Source organism: Sphaerodactylus townsendi, linkage group LG05 (assembly GCF_021028975.2).
Source record: "Sphaerodactylus townsendi isolate TG3544 linkage group LG05, MPM_Stown_v2.3, whole genome shotgun sequence".
NCBI lineage: Eukaryota > Metazoa > Chordata > Lepidosauria > Squamata > Sphaerodactylidae > Sphaerodactylus > Sphaerodactylus townsendi.
This window is the reverse complement of record NC_059429.1, coordinates 21,769,319-21,791,950: the sequence shown is the minus strand read 5'-3', so window position 1 is coordinate 21,791,950 and position 22,632 is coordinate 21,769,319. Positions and strand designations below refer to the sequence as shown.

At 46.5% G+C, this 22,632-nt stretch overlaps 1 protein-coding gene across 4 annotated transcripts in view; it reads right to left on the bottom strand.

Annotated features, from left to right (window-relative positions):
• Window positions 1–22,632, bottom strand: part of KCNN1 (potassium calcium-activated channel subfamily N member 1) — a 138,528-nt gene that overhangs the window by 50,973 nt on the left and 64,923 nt on the right. For all 4 annotated transcript variants that reach the window (XM_048496059.1, XM_048496060.1, XM_048496061.1 and 1 more), the window contains exons 2-3: window positions 3,826–4,275; window positions 1,867–1,962 (exon numbers count right to left, since the gene is read on the bottom strand). In XM_048496059.1, coding sequence (XP_048352016.1) covers window positions 1,867–1,962; window positions 3,826–4,194 — 465 coding nt within the window. In that variant the 5' untranslated portion in view covers window positions 4,195–4,275. The remainder of the gene's footprint in view (window positions 1–1,866; window positions 1,963–3,825; window positions 4,276–22,632) is intronic.

The following is a 22,632-nucleotide window of genomic DNA, read 5'->3' as shown; positions in this document are numbered from 1 at the left end:
TAGTCCATGAACATCTGGAGTGCCATAGGTTCGCCACCATGGGGATAGGGAATGGGGGGTAGAAGTCTAAAAGCAATGCATTTCCGCACAGCACAGGGAGAACGGGTTGCAGGCGGGATAAAGGAACCCACTCTCCTGCTTTCCCATTCGCTTGCCTCCGTGCAGCCAGTGACCAGAGCCTATGGAAAAAATGTGGGTGGCTGTCATGCCTTCTCATGGAGGCACAAGTTTTTTTCTGCTCCTTACTACTTCCACTGCGTAGCCACGCGGGCAAGCTGGCATGGACCCTCACAGCCATGCTGACGTCCCTGCAACCCCACGTGGCTATGCAGCTGCGAAGCGGGGACCTTTCCAAAATGGGAAGCACGGCTGAATTAAGCGCTTTCTGGGGCAGCCGTTTGCGCACAAGCAGCTGCTACCTGCACTAAAACAGAAGAATCGCGGAAAGTGCAATTCTTGAAAAAAACGGTGTGCGGGGGGAAACGCAGGGCGGATTCGCATTAGGAGTGGAATCCGTGCGGTTCTCCCACAACACAAGGTTTTTCCTGTCCCCAGCCTGGGTTTATTGGTCCATGCCGAAGGGGCTATGGACTGACTATCTATCTATCTATCTATCTATCTATCTATCTATCTATCTATCTATCTATCTATCTATCTATCTATCTATCTATCTATCTATCTATCTATCTATCTATCTATCTATCTATCTATCTATCTATCTATCTATCTATCTATCTATCTATCTATCTATCTATCTATCTATCTATCTATCTATCTATCACATTTTTAAACTGCCCTCCCCCAGAGGCTCAGGATGGTATACAACATTTTCATATTAATACAATAAAACCAATATAAAACAATGAATTAAAATTCCCAGCTCAACAATTTTACACAAGTATGGCGACTTCATTCTCCCAACCCCAACCCCACCCATGGGAGGCCTAGATGATATAGGGGTCTGATGGTTATCCCGGCTGGCCAAAAGCCTGGCGGAACAGGTCCGTTTTGCAGGCCCTGCAGAAACTATGTGGATTGGATCCAGACTAAATTATCTAGCACAGTGGAACAAGATTTCCTGTTTGTCTCCTTCCACTGCAATCAATTGTTCTCCACAAAATACAGCCACTGAGAACCATCTGCATGGCAGAGTTCTGTAGCCAGAAGGGAGAATCGGTGAAATCACCATTATAGTCTGGATCCAACCTTGCAGCCGGATGTTCACCTTCGTTCATGTCCATCAATTGACTTTCTATTTTCTGGAGGGGCTGGGCAGAATCACGCAGCCTTTCCAATGGTTAAACTAAAGCCGTTTCATCAGGGGGTTCTATTATTGACTGCAAACTAGAACTTGATCTAAGAATCATAATGCTGCAATATTTGGTACTGATTATTTCCAGCAGCTCTAAAGACAGCCCTCTTCTCGTTTGTAAGTTGCTCTTTGAGAGCTTTTTCTAAGCCTGAAAAAATGACCAAACAAATTCAGAAAGCCGAATCAGTAATTAATTAGAAAACACCTAGGCCCACATGCATTGAAAACTCAATTTCTTCCTTTTGATCCTACATGACAAGAGTGGAAGAAAACTCTTCCAAACCTACATGTGAAATCTGCCTTTATTGTTGCAATTTTGAGCTGCATTGCAGGAGAACTGCATTTTGAATCATTTCCAACTGCAGACAAAGAGCTGTGTTTCTGAGCACTCCCCATAATTAAACACACACACACCTCTCCCTGCACATAGAAAGCTAGCAACCCAGCAAGACAGCCACAACACTTCTCCTTATCTGCAAGTTTCACCCCTGTCTCTCTTCCAACAGGGCCATGCGTCCCCTCACCCAGAAGGCACCAAAGGAGGAGCGCCTCACCTGGATCTCTCTGGCATGGTACATGATGATAAGCCCCAATAGGATCATAGTAGACAGGCTGATAAGGCATTTCAGTGCAAATGAATAGGAAGATTCCTGAAAGGGAACAAAAAGAAGAAATATGTCAGGTAAAAAAAACACACCCAACTCTGCTTGAACCACAATGGAATCCAGTTTTGGGGGGAAATGCGAAGGGTACTATTTTCACAAAGAGGCTTGGGACGACGGCTACCCACTCTTCAGAGCCTCAGAGACCCAGGCCCCTTCCGCACATGCAAAATAATGCCTTTTCAAACCACTTTCACAACTGTTTGCAAGTGGGTTTTGCCATTCCGCACAGCTTCAAAGAGCACTGAAAGCAGTCTGAAAGTGCATTATTCTGCAGGTGTGGAATGGGCCCCAGATTCAAGTAGAATGGGAATAGTCTCCTTTTCCCTGCCCCTGCCCCTTCTTTCCTTCCTCCCCTTGTCTTTAGAGGTTTGATTTGGTCCTTTTATGATTATTTATTCCTTTCCCAATTGATCTCCACCTATTAGGTAAGATGCAGATACATGGTTATGTTCATGGATTTTATGCTAATGACTACATTTATTGTTGAAGAAGAAGAAGAAGAAGAAGAAGGAGAAGGAGAAGGAGAAGAAGAAGAAGGAGAAGGAGAAGAAGAAGAAGAAGAAGAAGAAGAAGAAGGAGAAGGAGAAGGAGAAGAAGAAGAAGAAGAAGAAGAAGAAGAAGAAGAAGAAGAAGAAGAAGAAGAAGAAGAAGAAATATTAGATTGTTCACAAGGAGACTGAAAAATGAAATCTAGGGAGCTATCATAGCCAGTAGTAGAAGAAGAAGAGTTTGGATTGATATCCTCCCCTTTATCTCCTGCAAGGAGACTCAAAGGGGCTTACAATCTCCCTTGCCTTCTCCCCCCCCCCCCACACACTCGGTGAGGCTGAGAGACCTCCAAATAACTGTGACTAGACCAAGGTAACCCAGCTAGCATGTGTTGGAGTGCACAAGTTAATCTGGTTCACCAGATAAGCCTCCACAGCTCAAGTGGCAGAGCGGGGGATCAAACTCGGTTCTCCAGATTAGAGTGCACCTGCTCTTAACCGTTACACCAAGCCCCCCCCCCCCGCCCACTTCCTGCATGCCAGGGTCCCAGCCCAAATCAGGCCCTCACACACCTGAAGGTCGAGATTTTGACAAATGCACATCTACTTGACCACAACTAGGGCAGACCCATAAACATTGTAACGAGCAGTCAAGCCCATGGAGACCCTTTCACTGGAGATTCTGGGGACTGGGCCAAGGAATGAAAACTCTGTATGCTGATCATGAGTCATGGCAGTCCCCATCTGCCGTGGAAGGACGAACGGGAGGCACTGCTGCATTTCTCCGCTGGAGCAGGAAATAAGGCTGGGCGGCGGGGGGGGGGGGGAATAATGATCAGCAGAAAAACAGCTGGAGGTGAATGGGTTAAAGAGTCCCCCTCCCCCCAACAGTCCACTGAAAGACATTTAAAAAAAACACCCACCAACGAATCTCTCCCTTTTTTATGCCGGCTTCCCTTCAAGGACTTCTGACTGGCTCTACTTCGTCCTCACCACAACACTGTGAAATAGATTAGGCTCAGAAAGTGTGTCTGGTCCCAAAGTCACCCGGTGAGCAGGCGACTTGACGTCATTTTTGGATTGTGTCATTCTGTGGATAATGTTTTGTGTGTGTATGCGTGTATGTGTATAGACATCACAAGTCACCTTGAACAGGCAGAACGAGTGAAGAAAGGGGAGAGTTTTCTTTTTCTAAAGGGTACACTGGGGCTTCGAAGCTGACCGTTTGACCTTGGGCCGGTCATTCCTCTGAACTTACCTCACAGGGTTGTGGGGCAGCAAACTCAGGTTGTGCTTCCTTGAAATGTTACAAAGGCAGGAAGATGATTAATGATACCCAACCCCAAATGGATGCCTTTACCTTTGTGTAGACCCCCCACGAGAGCTCCGTCTCGGTGACCATCACCACGATGCCGAACATGCCGAAAATCAAGGCATAGTCGCTCAGCCGCTTGCGCTTCTCAAAGAGGGCCCGCCGGTGGCCCAGCCGGTACCCGACGTTCTGGTTCTTCTTCTGGCCGTGGGCCCCTCCCTCTGTCTCCCCCTCCTCGTCCAGGTGGGGGTCCGATGTCTTGCTGCGCTCCGACTTGGACACCACCACCTCCAAGCCAGAGTCCTGGAAGGTCTGCAGCGGCTGGGTCTCGGCATCCAGCTCATGCAGGTTCCGGTGTGAGGTGCTCAGACTGCTCAGGGGCCGGACCACGCCGCCGTTGAATTTGCAGCTGTTCATGGCTATCTCGGCAAAAGGGCTCGTCTCGCTGCCCGGGCTCTTGGATCCAGCATGGCTCAAAATTTGGGAGTCAGCATTTACCTGAGGAGAAGAGAAAACGGGCCTTCCTGGATTAGACAGAGCCTAGAATCTTGCTTCCAATAGGGGACAGCTAGAAACTGATACCAAAAAATTCCCAAACGTCAAAGGTATTGTCGTTGTGTCTCTCTTGATTCCCTGTCCCATATTCTTCTTGAAAGTGGTTTAAATGCTGATGTACGATCATGCTTAATTCACCCTTTATTCAGTGGTGGGATCCAAAAATTTTAGTAACAGGTCCCCATGGTGGTGGGACTCAAACTGTGGCGTAGCGCCAATGGGGCTGGGTGGGGCACGATGGGGGCGTGACCGGGCATTCCGGGGGGCAGGGCATTCCTGGGCGGGGCTGTGGCAAGGACGCAGCCGCTGCACCAGTCCTTGGGTGGGAAACATGCACGCAGGCGCAGGCTGCCACGCACGCCGGTGCACCTCCTGCTAGACTGCTTCAAGTTCTGCTCGCTACTGCTGAGAGGAGGGGCATAACTAAGGCAAAAATCACGTGGCAAAATCACCAGTTAGTAACCCCCTCTTGGCACACAGAAATAATTAGTAACCTACTCTCGGGAACCTGTGAGAACCTGCTGGATCCCACCTCTGCCTTTATTACTGTCAAAGAAAATGCAAAATTCTTCATATGATGTACGTTTTCTTTTACAGGATCGTTCTTTTGATGTTACTTGTACAGTTGCTTCTTTTTTAGCTATCATTTTAAAACGATAGTTGCTGTTTTACTTGACTATTGCTGTTGCTTTATACTTAGTTATTTTACATTATGTTGTTCTTTTATGTAAATAAAAGGCACTGACTGACTGAGCTAGAAACTTATCTGGATTGCCAATTCTGGGTTGGGAAATTTCTAGAGATTTAGGAGTGGAACCTGGGGATATGTGGTTTGTTGAAGGACTTTGAAGGCGTACAATGTTATTGAGTCCACCCTCCAAAGCAGGGGCGTAATACCCATTGGGCAAGGTGGGCAGCTGCCCAGGGCACCACCTCGTGGGGGGCATCAAAATGCAGGGTTCTGCTTTTTGGAGTATTTTACATTGGTTTTCCATTTTTTGGTACCTGCAGGGGGTGCAGTTTTTAGTACAGCGCATAGGGAATCCTGCTTGCGGCTCTCCAGATGTTCAGGAACTACAATTCCCATCAGCCCCTACCAGCATGGCCAATTGGCCATGCTGACAGAGGCTGATGGGAATTGTAGTTCCTGAACATCTGGAGAGCCGCAGGTTCCCTACCCCTGGGCTAGCGGCACCAAAACTGTAGCCCCCATCTCCTATTAGCTCCCATTGGAAACAATGGGAGATGGGGCACCCCCTTTTGAACCAAACCTCACCAAACCTGGGAGGTAGCATAAGGACAGTCTCCTAATGATACGCTGAAATTTTGGTGCTGATATGTCTAAAAATGCACCCCCTGCAGGCACCAATGTCCTGGTGCAAAAAAAATTTGGTCGCGGTGGAGTGGCCACCCATGGGGGGGTGGGGTGGCATCCAACTCAGGTTTTGCCCAGGGCTACAGTTTGCCTCGTTATGCCCCTGCTCCAAAGCAGCCATTTTCTCCAGGGGAACTGATCTCTGTAGTCTGGGGATCAGCTGCTAACCTGGGAGACTTTAAGGCTGCTACCTGAAGGTTGGCATTCCTAAAGCTGCTGTGGGAAGAAGCGGAGTTTGGATTTATATACCTCCCTTTCTCTCCTGTAAAGAGACTCAAGGGGGGCTTACAATCTCCTTTCCCTTCCCCCCCCCCCCACAACAAACACCCTGTGAGGTAGGTGGGGCTGAGAGAGCTCCGAAGAACTATGACTAGTCCAAGGTCACCCAGCTGGCATGTGTTGGAGTGCACAAGCTAATCTGGTTCACCAGATAAGCCTCCACAGCTCAAGTGGCAGAGCGGGGAATCAAACTCGGTTCTCCAGATTAGAGCGCACCTGCTCTTAACCACCACACCACGCTGGCTCTCCTGCAATGAGGACAGGAAAGCGACGACACTCTCCTGATTGCCCCCTAACATCCAGGTATGTAGAGGTAAACTGCTTTCGACTATAGAGAATCCATTTGGCTAATAGCCATCAATATTTTGTTTGTTAGTCGGTTTAAAAAATTATTAGCCGCCACTCGTTGCAGCTAACATTCCTCCTGGGATTTGTCCAGCTCCTTGTGACAGAAATATTTTAAAAGAAGCCTGCTGAAATGGCACAAAAGGGTCAACTTCCCCTTTCCAACAGTGGATGTTCACAAGAAGGGCCACCCTCTGCTACATCCTGTACTTTGTGGTCATCAGCTCATAGCCGTTGATAGATCTCTTTTTCAAGATTAATCCCATTTGAATAACGGGAAAAATAATTGCTTTGCAACATTTGATTAAAAAGCCCCATCTGGTCCTACCGTGGTCAGCTAGAAGTTTCCCATGCACTGGGAGCAAAGTAGCAATCTTCTCCAGTGGTGGGATCCAAACATTTTAGTAACAGGTTCCCATGGTGGTGGGATTCAAACAGTGGCATAGCGCCAATGGGGGTGGGCGGGGCATGATGGGGGCGTGGCCGGGCATTCTGGGGGCGGGGCTTTAATAATTTCTCTGTTACTGTAAAAAACTCTTACTGTAAAAAAAAGTTCCTAATTTCCAGCTGGTATCTTTCTGTCCATAATTTAAACTCATTATAGCAAGTCCTATCGTCTACTGCCAACACAAACAACTACTTCTCCTCTAATTGACTGCCTGACAAATACTTAATACTTTCAAATACTTAATTTTGTTTCTAGAAATCAAAAGAAGGATACTTTCCTCAAACAAGGAACTTTACCATATTTCTAAAACATGTTTTTAAAACAGCCCAACAGGGAGAATGATCCCGTTTTCTACCTTCGCTAACCAGCCACATAGGAAACAACAGGACTTTATGATTTTTGGACCTAATGGAATTTCTAACAGAAAAGCAGACCCAATTAGTAAACCCCTCTCGCCACACACAAATAATTAGTAACCCACTCTCGGGAACTGGTGAGAGCCTGCTGGATCCCACCTCTGATCTTCTCCCATCTTATAATCAGAGGTATACTGTCCATGAAGATGGAGGTTCTGTTTAGCTCTCAGGGCCAGCAACTGCCCATACACATCTCCTCCACCTTCCAATAAAGCTTTAGATGCCCCTTTGCTGAACCAGACTTGAATAGGTCCGTCTAGTAGTCCCACATCCTGCTTCCAACAATGGTCAGTCTGATGTCCCACTGAAAAGCTCTCAAAGGACCTCAGTTTCTCCACCCACTTGCCTCCCTATGGCTTCCTCCCTCAACCAGAAGAGAGAACATGGGAACAATAGCTCATGTTTACAACCCTGGGAAATCATAACAGTCATTCAAACAGGCTGAGGTTATCAACTAAACACATGGGGAAATATTCTCACCGGATTGCTGAACAAAGAGGCAGAAGTCGCCATCACAGTGAGTAGAACACAGATTTATTTCCATACTTCGGACTGCCTGTTATGGGAACCAGGATACTTTCCATTTCCGAAGACAGGTTGTATAAAAATGCTAATTATTGCTACCAGCATGACCATAATTAGGGTTGCTTTCAAAAGCTCTTTCAAACGTCAGCTTTAAAGAAAGGCTTAGTGGCTCTTTGCTTTGCTCTTTCTGTTCCTTTGCCCTTTTCAAACCATGCCCAATTAACCTGTGGAACTCTCTGCTGCAGTGTTGGCCTCTCGCTTGAAAAGGGAGAAAGGACAAATTCACCCAAGCAGAAAGGTCCCCTAACAGCTACTGACATGAGTGTTAGAGAAAAATACTGGCTCAGAGGCAGTTTAACTCCAAATACAAGATAACAGAAAGGGCAGCCATGGGGAGAAGGCTCCTGATCAGGGATTTACCCCATTCTTCCTCCAAGGAGCACAGGATGACATACTTGGTTCTCATCCTCTCCTTTTTGTACTCACAACAATCTTGTGAGGTGGGTTGGGCTCAGAGATAACGAATGGCCCAAGTTCTCCTGGGCAATATTGTCTGACTCATGTATAGCTGCTGATTATTAATTAACTAAAGTAGAACTAGGGCTTGATTTATGGACTTGTCTATACTGCATGCACTGAACACTTTTGGTTGTCTGGCCAACATCAGTCTCAGACTGTCGATATTATCCTCTGGGATAACACAACCCTTAAGAATATTTATCCTAATTTCCCATGATGATGATGAAGATGAAGAAGATGATGATGAAGAAGAAGAAGAAGAAAAAGAAGAAATACTAGATTATTCACAAGGAGACTGAAAAATGAAATCTAGGGAGCTATCATAGCCAGTGAGTAGAAGAAGAAGAAGAAGAAGAAGAAGAAGAAGAAGAAGAAGAAGAGGAAGAGGAAGAGGAAGAGGAAGAAGAAGAAGAAGAGGAAGAAGAGGAAGAAGAGGAAGAAGAAGAGGAGGAGGAGGAGGAGGAGGAGGATTTATATCCTCCCCCTTTCTCTCCTGTAAGGAAACTCAAAGGGGCTTACAATGTCCTTTCCCTTCCCCCTGCCCACAACAAACACCCTGTGAGGTGGTGGGGCTGAGAGAGCTCCGAAGAACTGTGACTAGCCCAAGGTCACCCAGCAGGCATGTGTTGGAGTGCACAAGCTAATCTGGTTCACTAGATAAACCTCCACAGTTCATGGGGAATCAAACCCTGTTTTCCAGATAAGAGTGCATCTGTTCTTAAATGTTTCTTGGGATGGTCAGGGTTCCATTTGTGCTGGCTGAGCAATATGTGATTCCAATTTATGGTTTCTCTTTGATAAATAGGCAACTAATTACCACCCGGGAGGTGAGTAGTGTGTTGAACTTGGATATCTCACCTTCCCAAAACAAGTAATTCCAGCCCCAGCAAAGTAATTCATTAACTGCAGCAAGAAATTGAGGATCTTAATCAAGTAATAATCCAACATGGAGTAGCACTAGATTACTTGTTGGCTTAATAATATCATGAGGGAGGGAGGATTTGAACCCAGCTCTACGGTCTAGCCAGGGCACTATGCCATCCTTGTGGAGTTTGGTGGGATGGGATGTGAGAAAGTGAGTCTTGGCTTAAGGACATGGGCCAGTTTGTGGCAGATTTAAAAGTCCAGCTTTCTGCCTTGCTTGGAAAAGAAACCCTGAAACGTGAGTATAGTAGTTCTCTGCATTTGTAGGAAGCTTACAAATAATCAAAATGCCTCATGTGCAATGTCATATACAACTCTCTGGCAAGTTGCCCCCCCACTCCTACACATGAAGCCTGCTGGGTGACCTTGGGCATGTCACAGTTCTCTCAGAACTCTCTCAGCCCTACCTACCTCACAAGGTATCTGTTGGGAGGGGGGGGGGAGAAGGGAAAGGAGCTTGTAGGTCACCTTGAGTCTCCTTACAGGAGAGAATGACCAGGTATAGATACACACTTTTCTTGTGCTTAAAACTAGGGTTGCCAGGTCTGGGTTGGGGAATACCTGGAGATTTGGTAGGGGTGGAGCCTGGGGAGGGTGGGGGTTTTTTTGCGGGGGGAGAGACGTCAGCAGGTATCTGTTCCATAAAGTCCCTCCAAAGCAGCCATTCTCTCCAGGGCAACTGATATTGGTCACCTGCGGATCTGTTGTAACCCCGACTGGCAATCCTGGTTAACTCTGTCATGTTGCAGTTTAGAGACAAGATACAAACCAGGGATTCCCCAAATATAAATAGTCACTGTGCAAGCCCAGGCCTTTATATATCCGTGAGTGCTCTCCACCCCCACACCAGTCACGACACAGTGCATACTTGGCACCGCTGGGATGGGCCTGGCGCCAATCAAATCCTGCACCTGCTCTGCCAGGGTGCAATTGTACCTGCCGCGCACTGCCCCGCGTTCCCCCCTCTCCCCCTGAGCGGGTGTCTTTGTTCCCATGCCACAAGGTTCCTGCTGAAGCGCTGCTCCTGGGGTGGTTAATTACAGCCCTCCAAAGCTCTGGCACCCAGATTCTGCTCCGCCTGACAGCAGGCAAAATGTTCCCTGCAAAGGGGCCCCCGAGGATGTCAGGGAAATTACAGGGCAAAGAGACGCAGCGGCTTTCAAGGAAGAGAAGCGAGTAGGGGGGAATGTCAGGAGGCACCGAGCCCTGAGCCCTCGGCATCTGAAGCGGGGAATCAGACTCTCCCCACAGGCTGTGGCATTTATGTGGAAAAGATGGCCTGAGGAGAGAGTTTCTACTCAGTGCAGGTTTTCAGGGTTGGGAGTGCCTGGAGATTTGATGGTGGATCTCTTGGAGGGATAGGAACAATGTCATAGAGTTCCCCTTCCAAATCAGCCATTTATTCCAGCGGAACTGATGTCCGGCCTGGAGGACAATTCTAATTCCTGGAGATCTCCAGGCCCCACCTAGAGGTTGGTAACCTTAGCTCAGTTGTGGACTGCTCTGGGCCAGGAGAACAAAATGGAACCTCCATGGTCTGAGGCAGTGTACCTCCAGTCACCAGAAGCCAGAGGTGGAGCAAAGGGAAACTGCACCCGGGGCGCGTGCGTGCCCTGTGCCCCTGCCACACCGGTGCCCGCCCTTGCCACGCCCCTGCCACGCCCCTGCCATGGCCTGATGACACCTCCACCATGGCTCCGCTCGGGGCATTGCCCCCCCCCCTTGTGGGCCCTACACCACTGGCAGAAGCTAATAAGTAGAGAATGAACGGAAATGGGTAACAGATAGGACTCAGTCTTTGGGGCTACCAGGAGAACAACTCAATGTACTAATTGAATGTTGTGATCTCATGTGGATTTTAAGGAATCAATCAATCGAAAACCTTGTATTGGCATACGTTAAATACTGTACGTAGAGAACAAAATAGAAAATTTGTGTCAAATATATTAAACTTGGAATTAATATAAATTGTTCTAAAAGCTCATAAAACAGTGTTTGGATTGGTTCATATAACCGTCCTTTGTTTTATGACTGACACTAAAAATTGAGCTACAACTAAAATGTCATCTGGTCAGACATCAGTAATTGTAAGAGTTAAGGAGCTTGCAACACCGGTCTCCCCTCCTCCATTTTATCCTAACAACAACCCTGCGAGGTAGTTTAGGCTGAGAGTTTAACTGGCCCATATCACTCCAGCAAACTTCCATGCCAGAGGAGGGATTTTAACTTGGGCCTTGGAAATATTAGCCTGAAGCTCTAACCAGGGGCATAGCTACCAGAGGGACTTGCGGGGTCACATGTCCCCGGGCACCACCCATTTGATCGTGCCTCCCCACATGATCAAACCATGATTAAGGGCCTGGAGCCTGCATGTCCCTCTGGCAGGTACTGATGCCCCTGCCAACAGCAGCCAGAGCCAGGGCATGGCAAGTCCCTCAAGCAAGGCAGGCATAGCCTCTGATGGAGGGGGGGTGGGCGGCAGCCTGCTGAGGGGGCCCCTCCATGGGCCCATGAGTGAAGCTCCCAGGGCAGCAGCTAGCTACTACCTACTGCTGCCCCCCAATTGGGGGGGGAACTCAGGGAACCTAAAGAGTGCATGAGGGTTGCCCCAGGGCACCATTGTGCGGGCCATCTCAAACTCTAACTCCAGTGTACCATGCTTACGAACAGGTCCCTCATAAGCTTGTGTGTAAACCAGAAGGAGGGATCTCTTAAGTCAAACCGTCAGCTCTTCTAATTCAGCAGGCAGCTGCTTTCCTGGGTTGCCAGGAGAGGAAAGCCTTTTGTGACACCTGAGATCCTTTCCCCAGAGACTGAACCTGAACAGGTGGTCTACCGCTGAGCCAAGACCCTTCCCTCAAAAGATAGGCGGGAGGCTTCTGACATTCTCCCCTTTTGATCCTGGAGTTTCAAATTACCAGGGTTTATTTTCAAAGCAGATTCTCCATAGTACAGCCTCTTCCATGTTACTGATGCAAACATAGCAAAAAAGCAGTCTGGATGCAATGGTGGGACACACACACACACACACACACACACACACATACACACACACACACACACACACACAGAGCTATACTGAAGGTTCAAAAACTGCATAGGATTGTACACGGTCCAATTCAGCATTTCAGAAGTTCAGTTAAATTGGAATTTGGGGGCAAACGATATAAAAAGGTAAAGTTTCCCCTTCAGTCGGGTCCGACCCTGGGGTACCACTGCAAGCAGCGATTTCATAGGCAATCTGTTTCTGTGGGGTAGTTTGCCATTGCTTTCCCCGGCTATTCTTTACCCGCTAGCTATGTGCTAGGTACTCATTTACCGACCAAGGAATGGATGGATGGCTGAGTTGACCATGAGCCAGCTGCCAGGATAAAAAAAATCTGACGTAAAAGAATGGCATGCGGGAAACCTACAAATCCTAAAGGAAAAAGGAGTCTAGGTAGGGGAAAATGTTCACTGTTATATGCTCCCCCCTGCCCCTGTCATGGAACTAGGTTGTCAACAGGCCTGGAGAAAAAATGTTCCTTTAGTAGAGGCTTCATGTATGGAAATAGGCAGTTGGAGCTTTTCATGACATGGAGGTATAACATCACCAGGTAAACAACATTCCATTACCCCTCTGTTAAAGGGACAGGCGCTGCTTTTCTCAAGGCACTTGGCAACAGTACGATGGAAGCAAAGGAATTTAGGCCTCCCCTTTCAGTCCCAGATAGGGTTGCCAGCTCTGGATTGGGAAATACCTGGAGATTTGGGGGGGAGGGGGTGGACCCTGAGAAAGGCAGGGTTTTGGGGGAGGGGACTTCACTGGAGTATAATGCCACAGAGCCCGCCTTCCAAAGCCGCCATTTTTCTCCAGGTCTCCTGGAAACCAGGAAATCTCTATACCCCACCTGGAAGTTGCCTCTAACAAACACTTGGCCTATTTTGACATGGCCTGGCTAAAGTCATAAACTATGATACCCTGGCCCTGTAAAAAAGCTATAAAACTGTGGTTTAGTCTCCATAAAGGACATTAGGTAGTTCCAGGACCAAATGCTAGTACCATGTTTCCCCAAAAATAAGACAGTGTCTTATATTAATTTTTGCTCCCAAAGATGCTCTATGTCTTATTTTCAGGGGATGTCTTATTTTTCTGTGTTCTGTTTGTCGAGCATGCTTCCAAACAAAAACTTTGCTACATCTTACTTTCAGGGGATGCCTTATATTTCGCGCTTCAGCAAAACCTCTACTAAGTCTTATTTTCTGGGGATGTCTTATATTCGGGGAAACAGGGTAACACCCAACCTGTCAGGTCAAGAAGATTGATCTGAGGGGGCCAAAGGAAGGCAAGGACCATATATAACTAAGATCAAAGGGCTTGGGGAAAAATTCATATTCATTCTGATTTCAGCCTTCAGACTAGCAAGATGCAGGCTAGGGTTTTTTGGGGGGCGGGGGGGGGGACTGGTTTGTTTTCCTTTATGTCCTTTTCCTTTATTTTATTTCTTTTAATAAAATCTTTGAAAAGCCAGCAGCTTCTGAGTATCTGGATTTAAAGAACCCTGTTCTCTCGCGTATGTTACAAGAAAGAGGTGAGCCCAGGGCCGGAGCTAGGGAGAACTGCACTCAGGGCACATGCGTGCCTCGTGCCCCTGCCATGCCCCTGCCATGCCCCTGCCCCACCCCTCCATGCCACCGCACTGGTGCGTGCCGGGTGCATTGCGCACCCCCTTTCCCCTTGGCGCTACGCCACTGGGTGAGCCCACCCACCCCTCTTTCTTTCACACAGACCTGCATTGCTTCAGCAAACAGGCTGTATCAGATACTTTCTGACCATACCCAGAGATGACCAACCCCCAGTTAAGGACTGCAACATGCCAGTGACTTCTGGAGAACTCTGGGAATTATAATTGATCTCCAGACCTTCCCTGGAAAATAAGGCTGTTTTGGAAGGCGGATTCCATAGGATCCTACCCTGTGGTGGGATTCAGCCTATTCGCACCAGTTTGGTAGAACCTGTAGCTATTTTTTTGTCTAGTTTTTTGTCTAGTTTTTTGTCTGGGAGCAGCAGTGGCGTAGGAGGTTAAGAGCTCATGTATCTAATCTGGAAGAACCAGGTTTGATTCCCAGTTCTGCCGCCTGAGCTGTGGAGGCTTATCTGGGGAATTCAGATTAGCTAGCACACTCCCACACATGCCAGCTGGGTGACCTTGGGCTAGTCACAGCTTCTTGGAGCTCTCTCAGCCCCATCCACCTCACAGGGTGTTTGTTGTGAGGGGGGAAGGGCAAGGAGATTGTAAGCCCCTTTGAGTCTCCTATAGGAGAGAAAGGGGGGATATAAATCCAAACTCTTCTCTTCTTCTTCTTCTAGTTCGGAGAACTGGTTGCAATCCCCCCACTGAGTCCTTTCAGAACCGGTTGTTAAATTATTTGAATCCCACCACTGATCCTACCCCTCGGAGGTGCCTCCCTCCCCCAAAACCTCCCTCTCCTTAGTCTCCACCCCCACATCTCCAGGATTTTTTCAACCCAGAGTTGACAACCAGACCCAAATTACTTGTTTGATTTGCTGGGAGAGAGTCTTTTTGATGAGGGGCTCTCACTAATGCCGTTTCACAGGCGGAATTTCCTTAGACTTCCTCAGTTCCTTGTCTATCAAGAGAAAGAATGGCCATACAGCCCAGTCTTCACAAAACAAATCCAGTGGAGGAGCCGTGTCAGTCCATCACTGAAGACTAACAACATTAATTTAGTTATGAGGCTTCAGGGAACTGAGTTTCTTCAGATACAATAAGAGAAAGGAAGCATTAACAAATAACCTAGTCATTCTGTGTTTGGAATCACAGACTATCATACACTAGCCCAGGGGTCTGCAACCTGTGGCTCTCCAGATGTTCATAGACTACAATTCCCATCAGTTCCAATTGGCCATGCTGGCAGGGGTTGATGGGAATTGTAGTCCATGGATATCTGGAGAGCCACAGGTTGCAGACACCTGCAGAAGCCGTAAGGTGCCTTCTCAAGTTGTGCTCTCTATTCTTGTGGAGGTAGAGGAGTGGCAACCAAAACTTGGGCTTTTTGGTGGTGGCACCTAACCTTTGATATGCCCTCTCCCTCAAAGCTTACCTGGTGGTGCCTTTCTCCTTGAGAAGTTGGCCCAAATGTTTCTTTTCACGCAGGCTGATTCCACACAGCACATGTACAATGGGTTGCAGTCGTGATAAAGGAACCCGTTTACCTGTTCACATGCATTCCATGCAGGCAGCCATTTGTGCCCACAGAAACAATCCAGGTTGCTGTCACACCTTCACACAGAGACACTGCTTTTTCAAAAAAAAAATTCCAGAAAATTTTTTGTAGCTATGCAAACTTGCAGAATGAACTCCCACAGTGCTGCCAATCATCCCACAATGCAACCAGCTGCACCTGCATAGCTACGCAGAGGCAACCCACAACATTTTTTAAAAGGAAAAGGGGCCTCCCGGCAATGGCAGGGCGATGGCAGGTAGATTTTCCCTGCCATGGAAGATGCGGGGGAAGGGAGGGAAATAAAGTACCTCCTGCTTGGCCATTTGCTTGGGAGCAGCTCCAACCTGGGATTTTTCAAAAAGATCCTAGTTTAGCAATTTAAAAAAAAAACTGGTTGGGGGAAATAAAATGGGGCAGGCTCATTTTCGGAGCAGGACGTGTGCGAAGTCCCCCCCAAAAAAATTGGTAACATAATATCCTACACCCGTGTTTGTTGGCCTGTGTGGAATTGGCCCTAGCCTTTCAACTACATTTCCCTCCCATTTCTTTAAAGTTGTTTTTATGGACTGTTTCTAGCCTGAGAACAATTTTGTGAATGTTTTTTTTTTCTGTGTGTGGGGGCGGGGAGGTATTTTTTTTTTTACAACCCTGGCTTTGTTTTGATGGTTTGTTTTATCACTGATAATCCCCACGTTGCTGCTTTTATGATTTTACTGCATTGTTTTGATTTTAGAAGCTGCCTCCAGCAGGTCTCCAGAGAGGTAGCAAATACATTTTCTAAATAAACAAGTCAAGGAGCGATGTGGAACGGGTCACAGAAAAATTAGCAAGGAGAGAAAGAGAGCAAGTGACGGATCCAGTGTGTAAAAAGATCTGGAAGGTCATCTCCACCCATACAACTCTACCCAGGGTTTGACCTCAGTGCCTGCCCTACTAGAGAGATCAGAGTGGTGGGCGGGAATTCATATTGATATGTGCCAGTGGTTTCGAATGCCTCTGTTTTGCTCTTGGTTCTGCAGGTCCATTTATTCATTTAATTCAGTTTATAGGCCGCCCTTCCCCATGGGGCTCCGGGCAGCTTACACCACTAATTAATAAACCATAAAATCAATAAAACATTCTTGTCTATATTCTGGTGCTATTAACTTCTACTAAGGGGGATAAACAATCAAAAATTTAAATTATGACCCCAGTAAAATCAGCATTCACTCCAAGGGTTAAAAGGGAAAGAAGAAAGGCAAAAGAAAAGGGGGACACAGTGTCTGTATTTTCCATCTTTTAATTACATTTTTATCCCCGGTGTGTGTCACTGGTAGAGCTGTCAAACCCCTGTGGGAGGGGGGGATCCTCCATCCCAGTTCTAAGCAGCGGCAGGAGAAAAAGGAACACACGAATGGCCATCAACCCAATGACATGATATCAGTTACAGGGAAAATCTGAATGGGAAGTTGTTCCTCTCTAGGAATCATCAGGAACTCTATGGTAAAACCATAGAGTTTTTGTCAACTGCTAGAGATGACCAACAATACTTCTGATTCTCCTTCTGGAAGTGACATCGCAATATCACTGATGGAGACTCCCCCATGTCTCCACCTCACAGTCATTGATAATATATGCCCAGTGCACCAATTGATAGATGCACAGATAATGATGAAAAAATGCAGTGGAAAAAATCTTGGACATGGAAACAGACAAAGGATTAGATCTTGTAGATCTGCCCTGATAATGGTGGCGCTGTCTTGTGGTTCCTTTGATGTCACTGGTGATAGAACTTGAGATCTTTACCTGCAGATTTCTTTCTGGATCTATTTACTTCATTCATACTCTGTTTCTCTCCTTAAACAGCCCTCAAACTGGATTACATCATTCTCCTTTCTTGCATTTTATCCTCACAACAATCCATTCTGGTCCCAGAGGATGGGGCCAGGATTCAAAATGACCTGGACAGATTAGAGAGCTGGGCCAAAACTAACAAAATGAATTTCAACAGAGATAAATGTCAGATGCTACACTCAGGCAGAAAAAATGAAAAGTACACATATAGGATGGGTGACACCCAGAGGTGGGATCCAACCAGTTCTCACCACTTCTCTAGAAGTGGTTACTAATTTTTTCTGAGTGCCGAGAAGGGGTTACTAAAGCAACCTCCCTGCCCAATAGGGACTGGAGGTGCGTGTGTGCGGCGACGCCGCTGTTTGAATCCCACCACCATCAGAACCTGTTATTAAAATTTTTTTGGATCCCACCACTGGTGACACCTGGCTTGAAAACAGTACATGTGAAAGGGATCTGGAAGTCTTAGTAGACCACAAGCTGAGCATGAGTCAGCCGTGTGATGTGGCAGCCAAGAAGGCCAATATGATTCTTGGCTGCATCAACAGGAGTTTAGTGTCCAGATTAAGGGACGTAATAGTGCTCAGGGTTGAAAGTGAGTGGAGAAGCTGGGTCTCCAAACGTGAAGAACTATCCTTTGATAGAGAGGCAAGATCAAAAATTGTTTTAAAAACTGACCGATTGTCGTGCTAGACGTTTCAGCGAGTGCCTGGGACAACCCAAGATGCTATCACTGTGGAAACCAAGCGCAAGTGCATACCAGATTGGTGCCCAGACAGGCGCTGCTCCCTGCTTTGGTGCAGAGTGATATTCAACACCACGATCCTTGTTCAATTGACACCTTATCAAAGATCAGCTGGTAGTTTGCGTGCATGGGGGGGGAGAACTCTGGAGTCCATTTGCATGTTATATATAATGGATAAGCTTTCAGGCTTGGATGGAACCTTTGCATGGCTGGTTGCACTTAATGTTAACAATCCTTATATGGAAAACGATTCTCCTGACTTCCAAGCAAATGTCATCCCCATGTAAAAAGGATATTATCATTTGCTGCCTTCCTCCATTACTTACTTTATTATTATTTTTTACAAAAATAAAAGGAATGGGAAAGCAGCAAATGAAGCAAACAGCAAGAAGGAGAACATCCTGGTCTTGATACTCTAGTTTTCAATGTGCAGGGGAGGTTTGGTTTTTTTTTCCTGCACAGAGGAACCTTCTCATTCTCTTCATCCAGAAAATCAGAACGTTCAGGGGATCGCTTCTAGATATGGAACATGATTTAAAGTGGACGTTTGGGCTGCAGCAATGAAACAAAACAAATGGTCTCGGGCCAATCACCTTCCCTGTCTCACTCAGAGAAACAAATCTCTCGATCTGAACCCTTCTTTGGGTCCTGGCATTTCTAAATGACCTGGTCTGGTTTTCAAAGCAGAACTGACCTATTCGGTATGCCCAATTCCCCACATCTCTTGGCTTCATTAACACATTGCTGCCCTTCCCCTTGTTCCTGATGTGCACACACGGTGGCAGCATGGTGTAGTGGTTAGAGTTTTGGACTAGAATCTGGGCAACCCAGGTTTGAATTCCCACTTGGCCACGGAAGCTCTCCAGGTGACATTGGGCCGGTCTCAGACTAACCTACCTCACAAGGTTCTTGTTGTCAGGTTTAAAACAGCGATCAGCAGGTTGCTTTTTTGTGGGAACAGATTAGTAGTCCCCGGAGCCCCTCGGGGATAGGGCGGTATAAAAATCGAAATAATAAATAAATAAAATAGTCAATTGCCATTTTTATTGTACGTAGCCCCTCACTTTTACTGCACTGGACTCTATCTTTGTAAGCCATTTTCTGCATTATGATATACCATGCCTTCGTTAGGGTTTTTACCTGTATCTCTGTGATTAAATCGCTCTGTCTGTTTTGTCATCTGCCTTGAGTCTCGGCGAGAAAGCCAGACTACAAATGAAACAGATAGAAAGATATATACACTTTAAGTGTCATGGGCTGGCTGCCAGGGATGGAGCACTGCCCATGACACCAAGACAGATAGGCAAACAGATGCATAGCCCAGGATGAAGGAGAGAATAGACACCCGATAAATAGATTTGGGCCTAGCGTTCACATAAACAAGGGTTGTTGAAAAACTGGCGGAGGGAAGATCTTGCAAATAACTCTGGAAATCTCAGAGAAGAAGAAAGGTGACATAAACAAGAGGAAGTGCACAAAACAGAACACGCAAACGAGGGGTTGAATTTGGACTCCTGGTTACATCTTAAGAGGGCCATATGAATGATTGTTTGGTGGTGGTGGTGGAATGTCTGCAATTGTGTTGGACGCCACCAGGAGAAAGAAACTGCTGGTTTTACACAGAAAACTAGAGAGAGAAAGGGACATGGATCACTTTGCACAGCCGCATAAGTACATAGACATGGAGCTTCTGCCTGCATAGGCTCCTGGGTTGTCAAAGGAGAGAGAATATTGGTATCTGCAAGGAAGCATGGAGGAACACTTTTCAAATTTTCCTTTTTCCAAAATTCCCCCAAATGACAAAGAAGCAAATTAACCTTGTTGGGAAATCAATTGGTTCTAATGCATCATTTGTTTTTGGTTCTTTCTGAGGCTTTGTCTCTTTTCCCTGAGAATTTGTCTCTTTTCCCTTAGGATTTGTCTCTTTTCCCCAAGGATCTGTCTCATTTCCTTTCCTTTTTCCCCTTCCCTTTGTCACCGATGCAGATATTGATAAAACACTGTAAAAGAGCAACCAGATGCAAACCCATGCCCAGCTGCATCAAGCCACACATATGAGCATCACTAAAACCTCACACAAGAATCATACCTACATATTTTGATTGCTTTATTTCAGTGTGTTTCCAACATACATGGATGTGCCAATAACGTAGATGAGGAAAAGATATCAGTGGCTGGAAGAATTTCAGAACTGGCTACCAAAGCCTGTGCCATTTCTGGGATTAATTTTAGAAATTCTGATTAAACTAGAACTGGAGGAGCTGGAATGGTAAAAGAGAAACTGTAGAACAGTTAAGGTATGGAATGGGGGGAATTTGCTCATCCCTAATGCAGCTAGAGATCCACCTCCCTGGGACTGAACAGGCAAGTTCTTGGGGATGGAGGGAGAATATCTGAGCACACTTTGGAGCCAGGGAAACCTAAGCAACATTTTAGGAACTGAAACCAGTGAATGGATGTAGAAACTGCTTTTCTAGGTTCACCTGAAGATCCCGCTTGTGTCTGAACCATGGCCAGCTAGCTGCCTTCCAACTGGTCAGGAGAGAAGAAGAAAAGAAGAAGAGTTTGGATTTATATCCCCCCTTTCTCTCCTGTAGGAGACTCAAAGGGGCTTACAATCTCCTTGCCCTTCCCCCCTCACAACAAACACCCTGTGAGGTGGGTGGGGTTGAGAGAGCTCCGAGAAGCTGTGACTAACCCAAGGTCACCCAGCTGGCATTTGTGGGAGTGTACAGGCTAATCTGAATTCCCCAGATAAGCTTCCACAGCTCAGGCGGCAGAGCAGAGAATCAAACCCGGTTCCTCCAGATTAGATACACGAGCTCTTAACCTCCTACGCCACTGCTGCTCAGACCATGCATTGATGCATTTCAAAGCTCACCTGGTGGAGTTGGCCGAATCAAAGAATTTCTGTGGTCATAAACACCTGGCAGAACATGAACTTGGCCATGAATGTCTAGCTCTAATACCTTCCCTTGGTGGTATTAGAGGGTAAGGGAAAACAGGAATTTTTGGGGTGGTTGGATAAAAACCATCTTCACTCACTGACATGGGGGGCAAAAAGACACCACAGCTGGGAACAGGCACCCCAGAGAAGGTTCCAGTTGTCAGCTGCCGGTCCTATGGAGAAGGACCTGAGAACATTATTTTAGTGTGTGGAACAGAGTTTTATAAGGACAGGCCAAACAGTAAAGGGGCAAAGCTGAAATAGGTGACAGTAAAGTGCCATGGCTGGACTATCAGAGTAGGACAAGAGACGTGGGTTCAAACCCACATTATGATATTATACCTGTTATACCTGTTGATGATATTATACCTGTTGATATTTTTTGCTGTGAAGATATCGTATCAGTATTTGTTACATTATGTTATGATGTTATAATCTGTTATTATATTATACCTGTTGATATTTTTTTTGCTGTTAGATGCTATTTCATGGTTATATTATTATGTTTATGATGCTGCTGCTATGTTATGATGTTTTTTGCTACTATGTTATGAAATGTTGTTATTGTTGTTATGTATGAGACAAACTACAAAAACTGTTGCACTAGCAATACAATAGAACAAAATCCCGTTTCAATATTCATGAACATATATTTTCTTAATCATCATATATATCTTGTTACTCATAATCACAGTGTTACATATGCTAAACTCATGTAGTTCATTTTCACAATTACATACACATCAAGCAAGAAACTTCTATCAATTTTATAAATGGAATTCAATATAAAAAATGAATCTTCAACGTTCGGTAAGTAAGTGTCCAATCAGTGAATCCAAAATCCTCAATGTTTTTTTAAGTAAGTATTTATGTTATGCCATGATTGTATGTTATGCCATGATTGGTGATGTTTTGATATTTGATCATTGGGACTATGCTTACTGATGTGGTTTTGTTGCTTGATATTTGTTGGTATGATATTTGTTGGTATGATATTTGATTCATATTGTGTTGTCATTTGCTTGTCGTTAGCCGCCCTGAGCCCTATGGAGAACGGCGAGGTATAAACTGAATAAATGAATGAATAAAAATGCCTATTCAACCAAGAAGCTGACCTTGGGCCGGTCACGCTTTCTCTTAGCCTAATGTCCCTTGCAGAGCTCTTCTGTCAAGGAGGACATGTGATCACATGGCAGGAAAGTCTTAGTGCGCTCTTCTTACCCAGAGGGGGCATCTCTCATTGGTGCACCAGCTGCTTAGCACGTCGAAGGTCCACATTCAGAGGCCGGTGAAGACCTTTTTCCACCTCAGGCCCTGCAGAGCCACTGCCAGTCGGGAAAAACAATACGTGGCCAACTGAATCTACAGTTCATATCTGGTAGAAGCAAAGGGAGAGTGCTCACGGGGACATATGGGGTCACATGTCCCTGGGCGCACACCAGCTGGTCACATGGGGGGGTGAAGAACCGTTCCCACACCTCTCCCTTTGGGCCAAGCCCACCAGGCTGCTCCTTCAGTTTGGCTGGACCGCCACTAGGCAACCCTTGGCCCCGCCCTGCCAGGCTGCTCCTTCGGCCAGCAGAGCCTCTGCCAGCCGAAGGAACAGCTTGACGGAGTGGGGGCGAGGGGCGCCTGGTGGCGGCCCAGCCAGGCTAAGGTAAGTGGGGAGTGGGATGGGCACAGGAGCATGGGGGGCGGCCAGAGCAGGTGTTTCCC